Below are 18329 nucleotides of genomic sequence, written 5' to 3'. Positions count from 1 at the left end.
TGCCTGGAGCAGTAACCCTGCCCCAGAGCTCCTGGCTTGACGTCTATATGGAGGGGCTGCAACTAAGTGGCTAAATTGAGTGTATGTTTGTCCCTTTGTAACTGACAGCCCCTCCCCCTCACTGGGCTCTGAACACGTGCTGGTGCAAACCTCAGTGCCCTGTGCTGAGATAAACTGCTAGCAGGAAGGAAACGATTTCAGCCCGGAGACCCGGAAGGACCAGGAGGGAAGCCAGGCTCTGCCAAAACCGCCTTTAGCAGCTGAGCAGGTTTAGGTGGGCAGTGAGGACCACCTTTGCACTGTGTTCCTTTGTCTGAGATAGAGATTGAATGTGGCCCCCAGGAAAGCCTGTGGGGGTACTGCTTGTGCTTCCCTGCCTCAAAGGCTGATGAGAACAGACAGGACAAGGGGTGAGGAAGCTTACCAGCCATGCCCCTGTTCACCTCTCATCATGCCTGCCACAGACCAGAGTGGGTGGCCACTGAATGTTTAGTCTTTTTATGTGACACAGTAGATAATTTATTTCTACTTCGGCTACTGTAGCACCTGTTGCAACTGTCAGGGTTAATCTCTTGAGCCTTTCTGCTGATCTGGTGCCCTGCCTACTTACACCTCAACTTTCGTCTCACATCAGAGACGTCTGATTGCCAAATTGAGTCTGTTTCGAATGGTCACTGAAATGGTATTCTTTTGTATTGACCAAGACCCATTCCCCTGCATCACAAATAAAATCATCAAAGTCTGTTTGGAGGTTGAGAAGCCTTTCTAAGAACCAGAAATCTGTTCCCTATCTGTGAAAGAAGAATGTTCTATTATAGTGAACATGCACTGGACAAATGGCATGGCAGCTCTCCTATCTGTGGCAGCCCCCAAAGGCAGCAATAACGAGGAAGAGAGATGTAGTATAGACAGGTTGATGGGAAACGTCTGTTGGGAGCAGCTCTTACAGTGACTTAAACAATTACCACCCTGGTCTGCCTTGATTCTAGGATGTAGAATCATTCATGGAATTACTTTGAACACAAATTAATCTTGCTTCCAGGAATCTAAGAAAAAGAAATGGAAAGTTATTCTTTTCCATTGTTATAGCTTCTTCCAGTCCTTATGAAATTGTGCTTCTTTGGCAATACTTTGCATATCGATCACAGATTTTCTTTCCAGTGCTCATTCATTCAGCAAGAATGTATTGAGTGGCATATTGAAAAATACATCGAGTATATGTGGAGGTAGCAAAAGGGGTGCTTAGAAATACAAACATAGCTATCCCTATGGTGTGCTCAGAGTTTCAGACCATCTCCTAATCTCCCTCTTGGAGAAACAAACACAAATTCATGAAGACTATGAAGATGGTAGAATGTTCAATTTCCTTTTCTTTTCAAGGCATTTAATTTCCAAAATGATAATAGCACATTTTTTTCTAATTATAAAAGTAATGCATGCTCAGCTCACTGTAAGAAAACAAAACAAAACAAACAATACAGAAAGTGAAAAACACCATAAATCTGTCATTCAGAGCTTAATTAGCACATTATGGGGTAGATCCTTCCACGTTTTTTTTCCTATGCACATATAAATGTGTTTTATTTTCACAAATGGAACCACACTATACATGCTATTTAATAACCTGCTTTTTTCATTTAATATGTCATGGATATCACTCATTTAATATAGATCTAGGGCTTCCCTGGTGGCGTAGCGGTTGAGAGTCGGCCTGCTGATGCAGGGGACACGGGTTTGTGCCCCGGTCCGGGAGGATCCCACATGCCGCAGAGCGGCTGGGCCCGTGAGCCATGGCCGCTGAGCCTGCGCGTCCGGAGCCTGTGCTCCGCAACGGGAGAGGCCACGGCAGTGAGAGGCCACGGCAGTGAGAGGCCTGCGTACTACAAAACAAACAAACAAACAAACAAATAAATAAATAAAAATATAGATTTACATTCATTTTACTTTTTAAATTTTTTAATTGAGGCATAGTTGATTTGTAATATTAATTTCAGGTGTACAACATAATGATTCAAAATTTTTACAGATTATACTCCATTTAAAGTTATTATAAAATATTGGCTACATTCCCTGTGTTGTACAGTATATCCTTGTAGCTTACTTATTTTATTCACAGTAGTTTGTACCTCCTACTCCCCTATCCCTATCTTGCTCCTCCTCCCTTCCCTCTCTCCGCAGGCAACCACTAGTTTGTTTTGTATTTCTGTGAGTCTGCTTCTTTTTTGTTATATTCACTAGTTTGTTTTATTTTTTAGATTCCACCTATAAGTGATAACGTAGAGTATTAGTCTTTCTCTGTCTGACTCATTTCACTTAACATAATACCCTCCAGGTCCATCCATGGTGTTGCAAATGGCAAAATTTCATTCTTCTTATGAGGGAGTAGTATTCCATTGTATGTATATGCCACTTCTTCTTTATCCATTCATCTATTGATGGACACGTAGGGTGCTTCCGTATCTTAGGTATTGTAAATAATGCTGCTATGAACATTGAAATGTATGTATCTTTTTGAATTAGTGTTTTCATTTTCTTCAGATACATACCTAGGAGTGGAATTGCTAGATCATATGGTAGTTCTATTTTTAGTTTTTTGAGGAACTTCCATACTGTTTTTCATAGTGACTACACCAATTTACATTCCTACCAACAATATACGAGAGTTCCCTTTTCTCCACATCCTTGCCAACATTAGTTATCTGTGGTCTTTTTGATGATAGCCATTTCTGGCAGGTGTGAGGTGATATCTCATTGTGGTTTTGATTTACATTTCTCTGATGCTTCGTGATTTGGGGCATCTTTTCATGTGCCTGCTTGTCATGTCTTCTTTGGAAAACTGTCTATTCAAGACTTCTGCCCATTTTTTAATCGAGTGGTTTGTTTTTTGGGTATTGAGTTGTATGAGCTCTTTATATATGTTGGATATTAACTCCTTATTGGTCACATCATTTGCAGTTATTTTCTCCCATTCAATAGGTTGTCTTTCATTTTGTCAGTGGTTTCCTTTGCTGTGCAAAAGCTTTTAAGTTTAATTTGTTTCCTTTTGTTTATATTTACTTTTGTTTCCTTTGCCTTAGATGACAGATCCAAAAAAATATTGCTACAATTTATGTGGAAGAGTGTTCTGCCTATGTTTTCTTCTAGGAGTTTTACGGTTTCCAGTCTTCTATTTAGGCCCTTAACCCATTCTGAGTTTATTTTTGTATATGGTGTGAGGAAATGTTCTAATTTTATTCCTTTACATGTAGCTGTCCAGTTTTTCCAGCACCACTTATTGAAGAAATTGTCTTTTCCCCATTGTATATTCTTGCCTCCTTGGTTGTAGATTAATTGACCATAAGTGCATGGGTTTATATCTGGGCTTTCATCCTGTACCATTGATCTATATTTCTGTTTTTGTACCAGTACCATGCTGTTTGATTACTGTAGCTTTATAGTGTAGTCTGAAGTAAGGGAGCATGATACTTGCAGCTCTGTTCTTTCTCAAGATTGCTTTGTCAGTCTACATTCACTTTAAATGGTTGTAGGAAAGTACCACAATTTATTTACCCAATCTCCTATTGTGGCATTACACTTACTTTCAATTTTTTGCCATAATAAACAATCTTATGTGTACAACTTTGTTCTGTTGTTATAATAGTATATTCAGAGCATTTTTTACAAACATTTATTAAATGCCATTCATTGGACTTTACACTCACAACCTGGTATTAACTGAGACCCCAGTCTCATCTGTGCAAATCAGAGGAAGGAGTAGAGTAACAGGCAAGACTGTCTCAAGACTCAGACATGTCTGGGGAAGTAATATCAAAGTAGAATGGTCGAGAAAACAGAGCTGGATCTTGTTTGCCTTTGTTCTTTGTTATCTTTATTGGTATATACTATTCAAAGTCATAACCATTGAATTCGTTTTCTTACTAGTAAAATGGAATTAATGATATTACCTGCCACAGGGGTATTTGTGGGGATTGAACAGCATAATGGATGTAAAGCACTTAGTACATGCCTGGCATACAGTTGGTGTTCAATAAAGGTAGCTTTTATCATCATAGAGAAACCTTAAAATCCCAGCCAATAGTCTTACAGAGAACAAGGACCACAGCTGATTTCTAAGCTTTTCGGGGAGGTGTTCTGACTGGGGTATGACTCAGGTTATGACCATGTCCATAAAATAGCAAACAGACCTCTCTGGGAGTTAAGTCTGTTGCCTCCTTTCCTCCTCCTTCCAGCCAAATGCTTACCCCAATGAAGTTGTTTTTCCAGCACTTGGATGTTATCCTTAATGCCTATAAAACCCTCAAGGGTTATTTTAAAGTGCTTAATTCCAAATAAGCACTAAGAAACTATGTGGATTTCTTATTTTATTATTTGTCAAAATAGGAGAAACTTCACAGGGAAGTCTTAGAAACTGCTTTTCTCAATTTGACTCTATTTCCTCTCTTCTCTCTCTCTCCCCCGGGGAGGATGAGGGTTTAATGCTCACCTTGATTTCTCAAAACAAACTTGTAAAATAGGTATTACGTCCACTTTACAGATAAGAAAGCCAAAGCTCTAGCAAGTAAAATGACTTGGCCACATCTAGGAAGTGGACGACCCGGGATTCAAACTTTCCTCTGATTCCAAAGCCAAAGTACTAACCATCTTAAATTTGAATGTACACACTGGGGGCTTGATACTGCCTCAGTAGGTCTACCTGGGATTCTGGAATCTGCATATTCACAAATACCCAGGTGACTGAGATCCAAGAAGGTCCAGAGGAGGCACTGCCCTTGGCCATATAGCATTCACAAAGCCCGGTTTCTGCGGCAGGGATCCCCAAGGCCATGGGATTTTCTCCCACGGTCATCAGTAAAATGCCTTTACTGTAACATCAGTACACCTTGGAATGAAGTGAAGCCATGTGTATGTTTTGGGTATTTGCTTGCTTAGAAAATGAGTCCCAGACCAGGGTAGGGGCACACCTGGTTTCTGAATGATTCTACTGTACTTGTTGAGGTCTTTACCATCTCCCCAGGACGGAGCCAGATCAACCGCAGTGACCTTTCCATCTCAGAAATCCTAGTCGTCCATCCTCTGTCTGCCTTGTCTTATCTTCTACTGACCCAGTTGGCTTTCCTACTTCAGAACAGGTTTCTAATGCCTTACATCAGTGAGAGAGAACATGGCAAACTGAGAGATGTGTGGTATCATGTGGAGGAGGTGGCGTGGGGTACAGCAGTACTTTTCACACTAGATTCCATGAATCCTTGGAGATCTGCAGAGGTGTGATGTAGAGGAGGGACAGGGGAAGAGGGGAAGACTGGGCAGAGTGGGGTTCTGGGCCCTTGATCGGGGCAGCTGCATTGAGTTCTGTTTCACGTGTAGAACTGGAATTCCTAAAAGATTCACTTGAAAAAAGTGTTTCACTGGGGGAAAAAAATGAAAAACTAGTGGAGAAGGAACATCACTCTAGGTCAAAAGAAGGCTAATTCAAGTCTTCAGCTAACTAGCTGGATGACTTTGGGCAATTTCATTTCTCTAGGTCTCAGAGTGCTTACCTGCAAAAAAAAAAAAAAAAAAAAGGGTGGGGAGGAGTGGAGGTTAGCCTTGTTGACACCTGTCTTAGTCTGTTAGGACTGCCATAACAAAATACCACAGACTAGGCGGCTTAAACAAAAGTATATTTTCTCACAGTTCTGGAGGGTGGAAGTCCAAGATCAAGATGTGGGCAGGTTTGATTTCTGCTGAAGCCTCTCCCCTTGGCTTGCAGATGGCCGTCTTCTTTCTGTATCCTCACATGGCATTTTTTACATGCATGCACACCCCTGGTGTCACTTCCTCTTCTTTCTCCCGGCATTTTCTGACCCATCTCTTCTCTCTTTTGGTCCCCATCTTGCACTAGTCATGCATTAACCAGCCTGCCTAGTCCTGCTAGACAGTGAGCTCTGTGAGTGCAAGGGCTGCTTCTGATAGTACTCTGTGTCCCAAGCACCCAGTGCACAGCAGATGCTCAACAAACCTCAGATGTTTCTCGAAAGGAGCCTTAGGCATTGTCATGGACTGACTTGTATCCCCCCAAATTCATACGTGGAAGCCTTAACCCCCAGTATGACTGTATTTGGAGATATGGCCTTTCAGGAGGTAATTAAGGTTAAATGAGGTCATAAGGGTGGGGCCCTAATCCTATAGGACTAGTGTCTTGAGATGAGACGTGAGACGTGAGAGGGATTCGGCACTTAGAGAACGGGAGGAAGAGCATTTCAGCAGAAGGGGCAAAGGCCTGGAGGGTTCCTTCCGAGACCCACAGGTCACATTCAGGAGGCCAGGGCACAGTCTGAAGTGGGGAACCCATGAAGAGAGGCTGTGGTGGTGAGGCCACGGGAGGCCTCCTGGGCAGTGCTGAGCACATGGATTTATCTGACAGCAAAGGGTCACCTCTAAAAAGTTCTATGCTGAAGAATAGTCCACTCCTTTCTGCATTTTAAAAAGCTCTAATGTTCTGCAGTTCAGCTGTTCTCTGTCCCTCCTGTACCGCTGTGTCATTTGTGGCTAACTGATGTCAGCCAATCAGTAATGGATTACACATTTGCCAAACGCATTAGGTCTCTTTTTATATATATACATACAACTTCTAAAGATTACTTTCCGTTTACAGTTATTACAAAATATTGGCTATAGTCCCTGTGCTGTACAGCACATCCTTGAGCCTGTCTTACACCCAGTAGACGGTACCTCCCACTCCTCCACCCCTATATGGCACCACCAGCCCCCCGCCACTGGCAGTCACTAGCTTGTTCTCTGTGTCTGTGAGTCTGCTTCTGTTTTGTTATATTCACTAGTTTGTTGTATTTTTTAGATTCCACATATAAGTGATATCGTACAGTATTTGTCTTTCTCTGTCTGACTTATTTCACTTAACATAATGCCCTCCACATCCATCCTTGTTGCAAATGCATTAGTTCTTGATTTCTCCTCTGACGGGCTACTGTGTGTGTGTGTGTGTGTGTGTGTGTGTGTGTGTGCGCGCGTGCGTGTGCGTGTGCGCATGCGCGTGTGTGTGTGTGAATTACATCTTGATTATAAATTGCCTTATGGACTCTGTGGTCTACTTCCCTTTGGTCTAGAGAGCAAGCATACATCATACTTGACTGTTTTATTTCATTACAGCCAACACCCATATGGATAATTAGGATCAAGACTGTTAAATCTGTGGTAATAAGCGCATGTGAAAGCCTCATGACCTTGAACTCTGTCTGCTAAAACTACTCAAGACCATAGGTCCACATCCTAAGAAACAAAAGGCTCACCACTTCCTGAAGGAGAGGATGAGTTGATGATTTTAAAGAGTTGTGCCTTACCATCATTTCATAGAAGCTGGTAGAGTAGTTAGAAAGAAGAAAGGGGAGCAACATTTGGGCTTTAATAGGTAATTGTTAGTAAAGCCCTTTTTAATAAAACTGATTCTAGCACTCTCGGAGAAATTTTCAAAAGACATTTCCTTCCTTATTGTAAATTCTGTCCTAAAAGAGGACAGGTGTTAAAGAAAGCATTTAGGTGCACAAATAGAGATATATCAATATACATTGTCTGGGTAATATGATTATAAACAAAATCGTCCCCCAACCCAGAAAAATCTCTCCATAAAAGTAGTAGAAAAGGAAAAGAGTTTTATTGTTGAATAAGCATTAAACCAGAATGTGGTGCACATCACAGTCAATCTGCAAAGACAGAATGAAGTTACACATTTTTGTAGGGCCGAGCAGATATAACCCATTACACACATATTTTCAGGATACTCATGAAATGCAAAGGCAACACAACTATGAAAAATTTGTAATTTCTATGCACGGAAGAGTGCTTAGAAGTCACTAAGGCAGGGATGATGTAGTAAGATTGACACCCAATCTATGAGTTCTCGTGAAATACACTAAGAATGAGGGTACTACACTCTCCCCCTCCGACAGGCGTGTCTTTGGACTTCATTATTAAAAGCCTTTCAACCTGTGTAAAGTACGGAATGGCTTCCTGTTAAAACTGGACAGTGAATATTGTTAGGATTGATAAGTCAGCACTCACATTCTATTCTCAAATGCTAGGGGAAGCCTACCAAGTAATTGTGCCTGTTTTCTTGTTTTTAATAGATTTTACAGTATTCCTTAATGGGGACAAGGGGAGGAAGAAGAGAAAAGAGATGTTCATGAATTAACAATCGAAATTGCTCCTCATGAATTATTTATTTTCCAGGAAAAGTCATATGAGATATTGTTGTGCCTGATGTCAAGGGTGAATTGTCCCTTGCACACAGGAATAGGGCAAGGTCACCAGGACCTGAACCTCAGGCCATTTTCTGCCCCATCTCAGCAAAGAAGATTTGCATGAGGAGTCAGAAAAACAGTTTGAGCAGTTATCCTCCAACTCTCCTGTGTTCAAAATAGTGTGTCAGATGGAAATGAAGTTGGAAGAGACAGACAGAAAGAAAAAGAGAAAGAAAGGCAGAGAATATAAAGGCTAAAAAATAGGAGAAGCTAGGTGGAGAAAGGAAAAAGAAAATATACTAGGTCTGTCTCAGGCTGTACATTTTTCATTTCTTAGCTACCTCGCTATGTATTTATATTTTTAAAAAAATTATTGTGGGGCTTCCCTGGTGGCACAGTGGTTGAGAGCCATGAGCTCTCATGAGCCGTGAGCCGTGGCCGCTGAGCCTGCGCGTCCAGAGCCTGTGCTCCGCAACGGGAGAGGCCACAGCAGTGAGACGCCCGCGTACTGGGAAAAAAAAAAAAAAAATTATTGTGACAACCAAGTGCTAAAATCTCTATTTGTAGGTTCAGGATAGAAGAACCCCTCCCCCTCCTCGGCTCCCTCTGCCCAGCCCTTTAATGGAGGTGGAAGGAATTGAAAGCCCCCAAAAGTCCACATTGAGGTTTCAGGACACTGAGTACCTCCACCAGTCTCTCAAGATTTGCTTTGCTGGGTTTTTCATAGGTTCCTGTGACTGGTTGGTTTCAGCCATTCATTCAACAAACAACCTCTAAGCACTTATTATATACCAAGCACATCATTGAGCTGAGAGTACAAAGATGAATAGGACACAGTCTCTCCTCAGGGGGTTCATTCTAGGGCCTTGCATCCTAGAGTGTGGGACCAGCAGCAGCATCACCTGGGTGATTGTTAGAAATGCAGGTTCCCAGGCTTCACCCCGACTTGCTGAATCAAAATCTGCATATTTAATAAGCTACCTGGGCAATTCTTAAACATATTGAAGTTTGAGAAGCACTGACCTAGTAGATTATTGGCAGGGGAGAGGGAGATGCTCTTCTGTTTCTCAATTCTTCCGTTCGTTCAGCAAGACAAAGGAGGTGCTGACGGCCTGGAACTCACATTCTCATGGGGGAGAAAGGCGAAAAGAAGAAAATACATGAGATGGTTACAGGTCATGCATAGTGCTATGAAGCAAATAAACTGAAATATGATAGAAAGAAACCAAAATGAACTATGACAGGTAGGGTGGTGGAAGCCTTCAGGAGTAAGTTACTTCTATTTTGTATCTAGCTTTCTGTTCTAAAAATGGAAACGTAGTCACTGGTCCTATGTGAAAAGAGCCAAAGATTATACTTCGTCCTCCTTTCCTTTTCTCCCCACTCCCCATCCCTCTGCCTCTGGCACCAGCCCTGAAACTATAGACGCCACCTAGCAGGTACAGTCACAGCCAGGCCCATTGAAAAGTCCAGGCTGCAAGCAACTAAGAATTTGGATGCAAACTGAATTTTAGAGCCCAAGAAGAAGTACTGGGGTTACCTTTCTGGTTGGGGTAAAAAGGCATTAGAGAATATCGAAGGGCTGGTAACTGGTGTGTAGCTTCCTATCTCACTGTTTTCTTGCATCACTGCAGTCGTGGGCCAGAGAGTGTGCTGATGGGGATTGATGAGTGGGAGGGTGGCCTGCAAGTAAAGATGAGCAATGGGCATATGTCGATGCGTGCAATCACAACAGATTCAGACCTTCTCATCACCTATAGTGCTGGCGTTAACCTGCAGCAAAATCAGTGTTAGGCCTTAGTTCAGCCCAAAAGTATGTTGTGAGCATGCATTTATTTTCAGCACAGATCCTAATGCCCTACAGTTAGACCACCTGAGGCACAACCCAGTGATTGCACAAAGAGAGGCTATGGATAGACCAGTAGGTGGAGGACAGGGTTTCAGGTATTGCTCCTCTAGAAATTATGTGTCAGGAAGGAGCGCACAAGTCAAAGATGGCGCACTCTTCCTGACCTGTGAGCATTGTGCCGGCTGTCCAGCTGTTCATGTCATTTACAGTATATTTAATGCGGCAAATCCAAACCACAGGCAGAGAAAGGGCATCTGCCCACTGTTCCAGTTATCTCTTGCTGCATGACAAACTATCCCCAAATTTAGTGGCTTAAAACTTTGTCAAAGTTTTGTTGAAAAAACTCACACCCATTAGGATGGCTGCTAACACCCAGTTTTATTATATCTCACAATTGTGTGGATCAGGAATTCGGGAAGGATTTAGCTGAGCAGTTCTTCTGCTCCATGTAGCATCAGCTAGGGTCACTTGGTGGCATTTGGCAGGTAGATCAGTAGTATGGAGGGTCCAAGAAGGCTTCATGCATAGGTGGGGCCCTTGCAGGAATGGCTGGGAAGGCGGGCTCAGCCAGGCCATTCTCCCTCTCCACATACTACCAAGGCCTCTCTATGTGGTCACTCCAGCAGGGGAATCAGAAACTGCCAGTTCTCTAAAGGTTCCCAACATCACTAATCACCAGAGAAATGCAAATCAAAACCACAGTGAGATATCACCTCACACCCATTAGGATGGCTAGTCTCAAAAAAGCAGAAAATAACAAGTGTCAGAGAGATGTGAAGAAATTGGAACCTTTGTGCACCATAGGTGGGACAGTAAAATGGTGCAATAGAAAACAGTATGTAGGTTCCTCCAAAAATTAAAAACAGAGCTTCCATATGATCCAGCAATCCCACTTCTGGGTATATATCCAGAAGAATTGAAAGCAGGGTCCTGAGGAGGTATTTGCACACCCATGTCATAGCAGCACTATGCACAATACCCAAGAGGTGGAAGCGACCCAAATGTCCATCAACAGATGAATGGATAAACTCAATGTGGTACATACATATAATGGAATATTATTCCACCTTAAAAAGGAAGGAAATCCTGTCACAGGCTACAACATGGGTGAACCTTGAGGACATTATGCTAAACAAAATACACCAGTTGCCAAAAGACAAATACTGCATGATTCCACTTAAAGGAGCTATCTAAAGGCATCAAATTCATAGAAACAGAAAGCAGAATGGTGGTTACTAAGGGATGGGGGTATGTTACTAAGAGAAAGGGGGATGTTGTGTAATGGGTATGGGATTTCAGATTTGCAAGATGGGAAGTCCTGGAGATCTGTTTCACAACAGTGTGAATATACTGAACACTACTGGACTGTACACTTCAACATGGTTGAGATGGTAAATTGTATTTTATGTGTTTTTCTTTTACCATGTTAAAAAATAAACCACCTGTACTCTTAAAGCCCAGATTGAAGGGGAGGGGAACATAGACCCCATCTCTCAAGGAGAGGAAAGGCAGAGAATCTGCAGCCAGCTCTACCCTGCCACACCCACTGTGGGGCAGATCCTGTCTACAGCACCTGAGGGTGTAGATGGTGAGATGTTATTTCCAGGGGACTGTATTCAACCTCCCAGAGATGAAGAGTGTCAGAAGGCACTATCATAGGTAGGCACAGTTTGAAACAATAGAGTGAGAGAAAATGACTAAGCTTGTATAGCCAATGAGAAAAAATGGCCTGGAATTCCGCCCTTACTCATTTTCACAACAAAGATTCAGCAAGCTATTCTGCTAAAAGCCTGACCACCCCCACGAAGCATTTTTCTCACTTAGACAGTGCCTGCCCCTCAGCTATCCTGACAGTGGGAGCTCCAAGCCCTAACTGAATAGGTCGGATAGGAACAATACGCAGAAGCAGATCACAGGAGACCTTTCAAAGCCGGCAAACACATAGAAAATTCAACGACACCACAGCATTTAGACAGCCTGGACAATGTGGCCGTTATAAATGCTGCTCTCATGAACAGCGATTCAAATGACAGCTTCGTAAAGGGTTTGCAAAGAGCCCTTTGGAAATGGAACATAGGCGACTCGGAGCCCATGACGTGTTACAAGGACAAACCCGGCTGAACAAAGATCCACAGCAGCATTGAATGACTTATTTATTCAGCCCTGCTCTGTACAAACCTGGGAGAAGATGACAGCTTTTAAATCGCCTCCCCTGAGCTTTGCAACATCCATGGTGCGTGGGAAATGTTAGCAAAAGTTTTGAAAAAAGCAGAATGTGTTACAAAGCGAAGATCACAGTGTAACCATGCTAATGCTACCACCAAATTCTGCAGACGGCCCTGCTGTCTCAGAATTATTAGGCAGAAGGAGTGACAGTAACATCTGGAGAGGGAAACTCTGCCCTTTATCCTATTCCACCTGCTGGCTTCACACGTCTGTTTGAAAGGCTAGCCCCTGCCAAGCTTTCCGGTGGAACATTCTTTGTGCGGGCCATTTAAGTGATTGCTGTAGAATTCTAATTGCTCTCCTTTGGCAAAGTGTTCTCCTGGTATTGTATAAGGAGTGTTGGTGTTCTGATCAACCCTGGAACACAGGTGCTGTTCTTTTAGCCTAGCACAGGCTGCAGAATTCTCGCATGCCCCAGGGTTCCTGTTGCATGGTGGCGTCAGGCACTAGGGAGCTGTGTCTGAGTAACCCCAGCCCAGCCAGCTTTCCCAGGAGGCCTCCTGACAGTGCAGCCTGTGCTCACAGCAGGACTGGGACTAGGGTGAGGCAAATGAGGAGCCTGGCATGCAAAATTTAAGGAGGCCCTCGCCCTGCATTTGCACGACCCTGAGAGTGAGCGCCTCCTTAAATCTCGTACCCGAGGAGCCCCACTTGCCTTCCCTAGTCCAGGCCTGGCTTGCAGGCTTCACTCTCGCTTTTCCCATTCACTCCTCACCTCCCCACCCAAGGTTAGTACTGGGGGTGGGGAGTATAGTCCCAATGTGGACAGTGGTCAACAAAGAAGAGAACTTTAAGAAGGAAGGGCTGAGTAATCGACGGTGAGATTACAGCGAGGGATCTAATGAGGCATTTGGCTACACGGAGGCTACCCGTGACCCAAGACCAAAGCAGATGCAGGAAGGGTTGGTGATGAATGACTTGTCCTGGTCTGCCCCTCCGCCATGGGCCCAGATGGTGGACCGGAAACCGGAAACCCTGTGAGACTGGCCACAGAGGTTCCCTTCCTACAAGAAGGCTCAGGATCTTCCCAGGGAGGTACCTACCCTGTAGGAAGCTCCCTTCTCCCCAGGCTTGTGTGTCAGAACTAAAGCCCTGATCTAAAGCCCTTCCACCCCTGTTTGCTCTCTTCCCAGCCCAGTGGGATGTTATAAAGCCAAATCAGGCAGCTTAGAGCTGCGGAAAGAGAAAGCGGGAGTCTCCGTTTCCGAGATGCTAACAAATGGTTCACACCACGTCAGGCTTTTCTATCGTGAAATCAGGGGTATATTCATTTGCAAACCTAAGACAATGGGGACTCCCTCTCGCCTCCCTCTCGCCCTACATCACACACGTATAGTCCTGAGAAGTACACTTCCTGGGACTACCTTCTCTTCCACACCCACGGCCACTTTTCATCGCCCATTTCCCTGTTCTCCTTCCTACACTTACAACCCCACTCCTCCTCCCCTCCCCCACTAGCACCTTTCACAAATCTTACTCGAAAACCCAGGCATGCAGCTTTGTGGATTTTTAAATAGAAAATTATGCGGAGTGAGTGAATTATACTGGAGTAGTGGAATCATGGACCCACAAGCCCAACTTTGGGTACCATCAAGCAAGAGCACCTCCATGACACAGCAACAGAGACCACACCAAGTTCAGAAGTGCCTGTAGCACTATGTAAAATCCATGGATGGCTTGCTTGTGTTGCTTATCTGAAGAAATCACCCTGCCTGCATGATTCAAGCTCAAAGAATCATTACAGACTAATCATCATTATGACATGATCATATTTCAATTATCCCCTGTGTAGTCTGGGTACGTTAAAGCAACTTCTCTCACTGAGAGAAGTTCGTTAAAAATCATGAAGTGCATTAAAATTTTTTAAAGCATGTTGGGAAACAACAAGGGGCTAAATTCTAGAAACAACGACAGAATCTTTCAGAGGTTTCCCTAGCACTTATTCAAAAAGCATAATCTTATCTTGAGATGTGAAACGAGGACTAAAACTGAATAATGGGCCAATTGTTTCATTATAATATGTGTTTCTAAGTGCTCTGTGATGTAAAACCCAACAGGCTTTTTTTCTTTCAGCCCCAATCTGGCCAACTAGGTGCACCGACCCATCTTCACGATATATAACGTGCCCTTAAGCCCTGGTCAACAGTGCCAAAGTCTATGAAAATCATACAAAGAATGGAGTCGATCATACTGTTTGTGGTCTCTATCAATATAGGCACAGTCCCTAATATGTTGGAGAAAAGAAAAAGCAGCCATCCCCTGAGCATTTGTCCTAAAGAAAGAATTTAAGAGAACAAATAGTTTTATATGCCAAGATATTCATTATTGATAATAATAAAAAAAGAAACAGAAACGTACCTACATATCTGACATTTGTGAAATCATTGAGAATGTAATATTGAGCGTGGACTGGAGAGGAACGAGAATGGAATGGAATATTATGCAGTCATGAGAAACCGATGCTGATGATGCAGACTGGGAACGCAGGAAATATGTTTTTAATATAATGTTAAAAATGTCATCTATACTGTGATTCCTACTGTACCAAATAAGTACACATTTTAGATAAGAAATAGAAAGAGACATGGGAAGAAAACCGTTCGTGTCTCAAGGTGATTGGATCATGGATGATTCATCTTTAAAATCATTCCTTTTGTAGCTGTTATAATGTTGACTGGATAAGAAAGTAGAACTTGGAAGGAAAAGGAAAATACTCAAGGAGACATTTTCTATGCCAGGCAGAAAAATCAGTGATGCTTGGGATCGTTTTGCATTCTTCCTTGCTCTTTCAAAGCAGCCTGTAATCTTCACCCACACATAGGGAATATGCATGTCTGGGTTATCAGGGGATCCCCTCACCAGGAAGACTGTGCTGTTTGTTTAATGGACCAGAAACCTCAAACTTTTCAAGTCTTTTCTGATAACAAATCTAAAGTGCATTTGAACCATTTGTTGGTGTGGTTTTTCCGTGACAAATATGCACAAAAATCTTGAGGACAGAAAATGATGCATTTCTTCTTTCTCTCTTTTGTCTTTCTCTTCCCCACCCCGTACCCCCTTCTGCAGTTCTGCTAAGCCAGTATTCTCTAGAATGAGCACAAAACAAATCAAATAACAGCTAAACAAATTGAATAACAGCTTTTGTACATCAACATCGAGAAGGAAGACGCTTGGGAGAGATCAGAGTACCAAGATGGATATGGGCGAGAGTGAAGCGTCCACTGTCAAAGCACCTTCTAAATCTAGATCGGCAGAGATGGGAGTGATTTTCTGGAAGGAGATGTGATCACGGATTAAACACCAGCTCATTGGAAACTATCATTGAATAAGAGCAGATAATATTCATGAGAAATCACATTCAGGAAATATTTTAAGGAAAAGGAATATAAATGTGCTAGAATTAACATGTAAAATATATATGTACCGAAGTTTGTAAACTGTCCTTTTTTAATCAAACAGAAAACAGAAAGCTTTAATCTTTAAAGATTATTTTAAAAAAGGCAGTCCATCCTAAATTATTCCTATTTCAATAGCCAAGAAGCTGATCAAGCATCAGTTATGGAGGAAGCATCTTGGAAAATGCCTGTGAATGTTTTCATAGGAGCCATGACCTTTGGTTCCCATGTCTGCCGTTCATTTATGTCACTGTGTAATTAGTTAAAACCACTCGGTTAAGAGATGTAACGCTTCAAACTTTTTACCAGTTCTGTGTTCAGTTTAATCTGTCTGTACGTGTTATTACTGAGAAAGTGTTTCTGACATATACTATTACTCCATCAAGCTGTATATTACAGGAAGTACATCTTTACATCATAGTTTCCCGAGCAACATAGATATCCCTATCTTTCAGGAAACAGCATCAAGGAACTCTGAAAAATATAGAAAGCTCATTTTCACCTTGGATGCTCACATATAATGTATAGGCTGCTATCAAATAAACACTTTTTCTATTTCTCCCTAATATGTGCATAGGAATTTAATATACTTTATAAATAACATCTAAAATACCTTCTTTTTTTTCTATTTCTTTGCCATACATAACATCAGAAATCCATATCCGTTCTTTCCCTGACAGGCACTCATTTTTATTTTTAAAAATCACCATTCCATTAAACCCATTTCTAAATGATAGTGAGTGGTACTAAAAAAATAAATAATAATTTAATAGCCTTAGAAATAAATGAATATAAACTTATACAGAAGAAACTTGATAGGAAACTTGATAGGAGTAAGTTGCCTTTTTGTTTACTAATATTGGTTTCAAGAAAACTCAATTTTTTTTTAGTTGGTTGGCATTTAGAAGTAGTGACAAATGATCAGTTGTCTTCAGCAATCTTTTGCTCCCAGGCTTCCCCACCACCACCCTCACCACATATCCTGCCAATACGCAACAACAGAAAAATATTTAATATTGAAGTAGCCAATTGCTTGAGAATGAAAACAAGCTAAAATGTATGTGTGGGGTAGTCAGCGTAAGCCAAACCACGTGCTATACCTGAGCAGAAAACATGAACATGTAGAATGCCTTCATTTTTAGACTCGAAATTAAGATCCAATTAGCATATATCACTGGAGGAGCAGACAGAGGATAATACAAGAAGAATCAAGCAAGATACAGATCATGGTTGTTTTCTCTTACCCTGTCTCTATTAGGACCACACTCCTAGTTTTGCCAAATGTTTCTGGTACTACATCTTTTCACCATAAATGAGATTATGTTTCAAATGGCTAAAAAGTATATTACAGATACAGTCAAATATGTGAAACTCAATTCACAAAGATACGGATTTTCTAAAGAACCAAATTAGGGGAATACTTATTATCTCTAAAGTATTAGCCGTGCTGGGAGTTATTTGTTGCTTTAAATATTAGCTCTCCCACTGCATTCAAAACACCCTGCTTACTAAATTCAATTACACACAACTTTTCAAGAATTCATTTTTGATTTAAAGGGAGGTACCTCTCTATTTTATCTATAATGAAAATAGAAGGTATTGGCTTTCTCTAATCAATGTAAATTACAGATTCCACTGGGAGTCCTACAACACTAATAGTGGTGTTTATGAAAATGAAAAAGTGCTTCCTACCCACATGCAAATGTTTTTAAGAAATTTTTTCCATACAACCTAAGTGTAATTTAGCATACCATAGTGCTCTGAAGATGGGTCATTGACAATGTACCATTTGTACATAGGTAATACATGTAAATCACTAAATGTTAAGTATACGAAGTATGTTTTTATCTTTTTTAAAAAAAGTGACTCCCTTTCTCATTCTGTTCTGTTGTATTGCGTCCAAAAGTTGTGTGTAATTTTTTTAAGGTCCAGGATATAAAGAAATTTGTTGGAATATCTGAATTTCTGTAAAAAATAAAAATAAGATTTTGTTATTTAAAAGATTGTTTAGTGGTGTGGCACACATTTGGTACACTCGGCATCTGTCTTTGTCCAGTGATCCAGTGACAGGTGATGATTTGACTGAAATAACTGTCTTCGGAAAAATCTCCTTCCTGTCAGATTCCATAATATTTGTCAACAGCAGACACTTATTGGATGTGCAGGACCCTCATCACGTGGAAAACACGATTAACATCTTCAAAGCCTCTTCTCGCCGAGTATAGATACACCTCAAGCTAAAGCTTTATAGACTCAGTGGAATGAAAGTGATAAATGAATAGCCAGACTGTTAAGTAAAACCTGACATGAAATAGTCTGAAACATCCAATTAATTGCTCCATCTCGACTTTTGCATATTGAAAACAGCCACCTGTTCCTCAGACGTGAGCAGCCCTTTCACAGTAGTTCATATTGAGTATGTGTTGTCTGGGTAGGTCCCAATGCCGGATCCTTCATTTACTGTGTGACCCTAAACAACTCTAACCTCACCTATTAAATGAACACAAATAGTAATGCCTGGGCCCCATAGTGTTGTTGTGAGGCTATAAATTAAGGTATAGTGTTGTGCTGGTGCTTGACTTGTAGGAGATATTCAAAGAATTTTAATTCCTTCCCTCCTACTAT

General features: G+C 41.7%; 1 protein-coding gene and 1 long non-coding RNA gene across 4 annotated transcripts in view; one reads left to right on the top strand and one right to left on the bottom strand.

Moving 5' to 3' along the window:
• LHFPL3 (LHFPL tetraspan subfamily member 3) overlaps window positions 1-17705 on the top strand; it is a 528260-nt gene extending 510555 nt beyond the window's left edge. For all 3 annotated transcript variants that reach the window (XM_067746026.1, XM_067746028.1, XM_067746027.1), the window contains one exon: window positions 15376-17705. In XM_067746026.1, coding sequence (XP_067602127.1) covers window positions 15376-15404 — 29 coding nt within the window. In that variant the 3' untranslated portion in view covers window positions 15405-17705. The remainder of the gene's footprint in view (window positions 1-15375) is intronic.
• LOC137228557 (uncharacterized) lies at window positions 7623-9596 on the bottom strand. Its single transcript, XR_010945304.1, has 2 exons — window positions 9258-9596; window positions 7623-8742 (listed from the first exon to the last, which is right to left on the bottom strand). It is a non-coding gene; the product is annotated as an uncharacterized lncRNA (long non-coding RNA).
• Window positions 17706-18329: the final 624 nt, after the last annotated feature.

The sequence above is a fragment of the Pseudorca crassidens genome, chromosome 8 (genome assembly GCF_039906515.1).
Source record: "Pseudorca crassidens isolate mPseCra1 chromosome 8, mPseCra1.hap1, whole genome shotgun sequence".
NCBI lineage: Eukaryota > Metazoa > Chordata > Mammalia > Artiodactyla > Delphinidae > Pseudorca > Pseudorca crassidens.
This window is presented reverse-complemented; position numbering and strand designations above follow the sequence as displayed.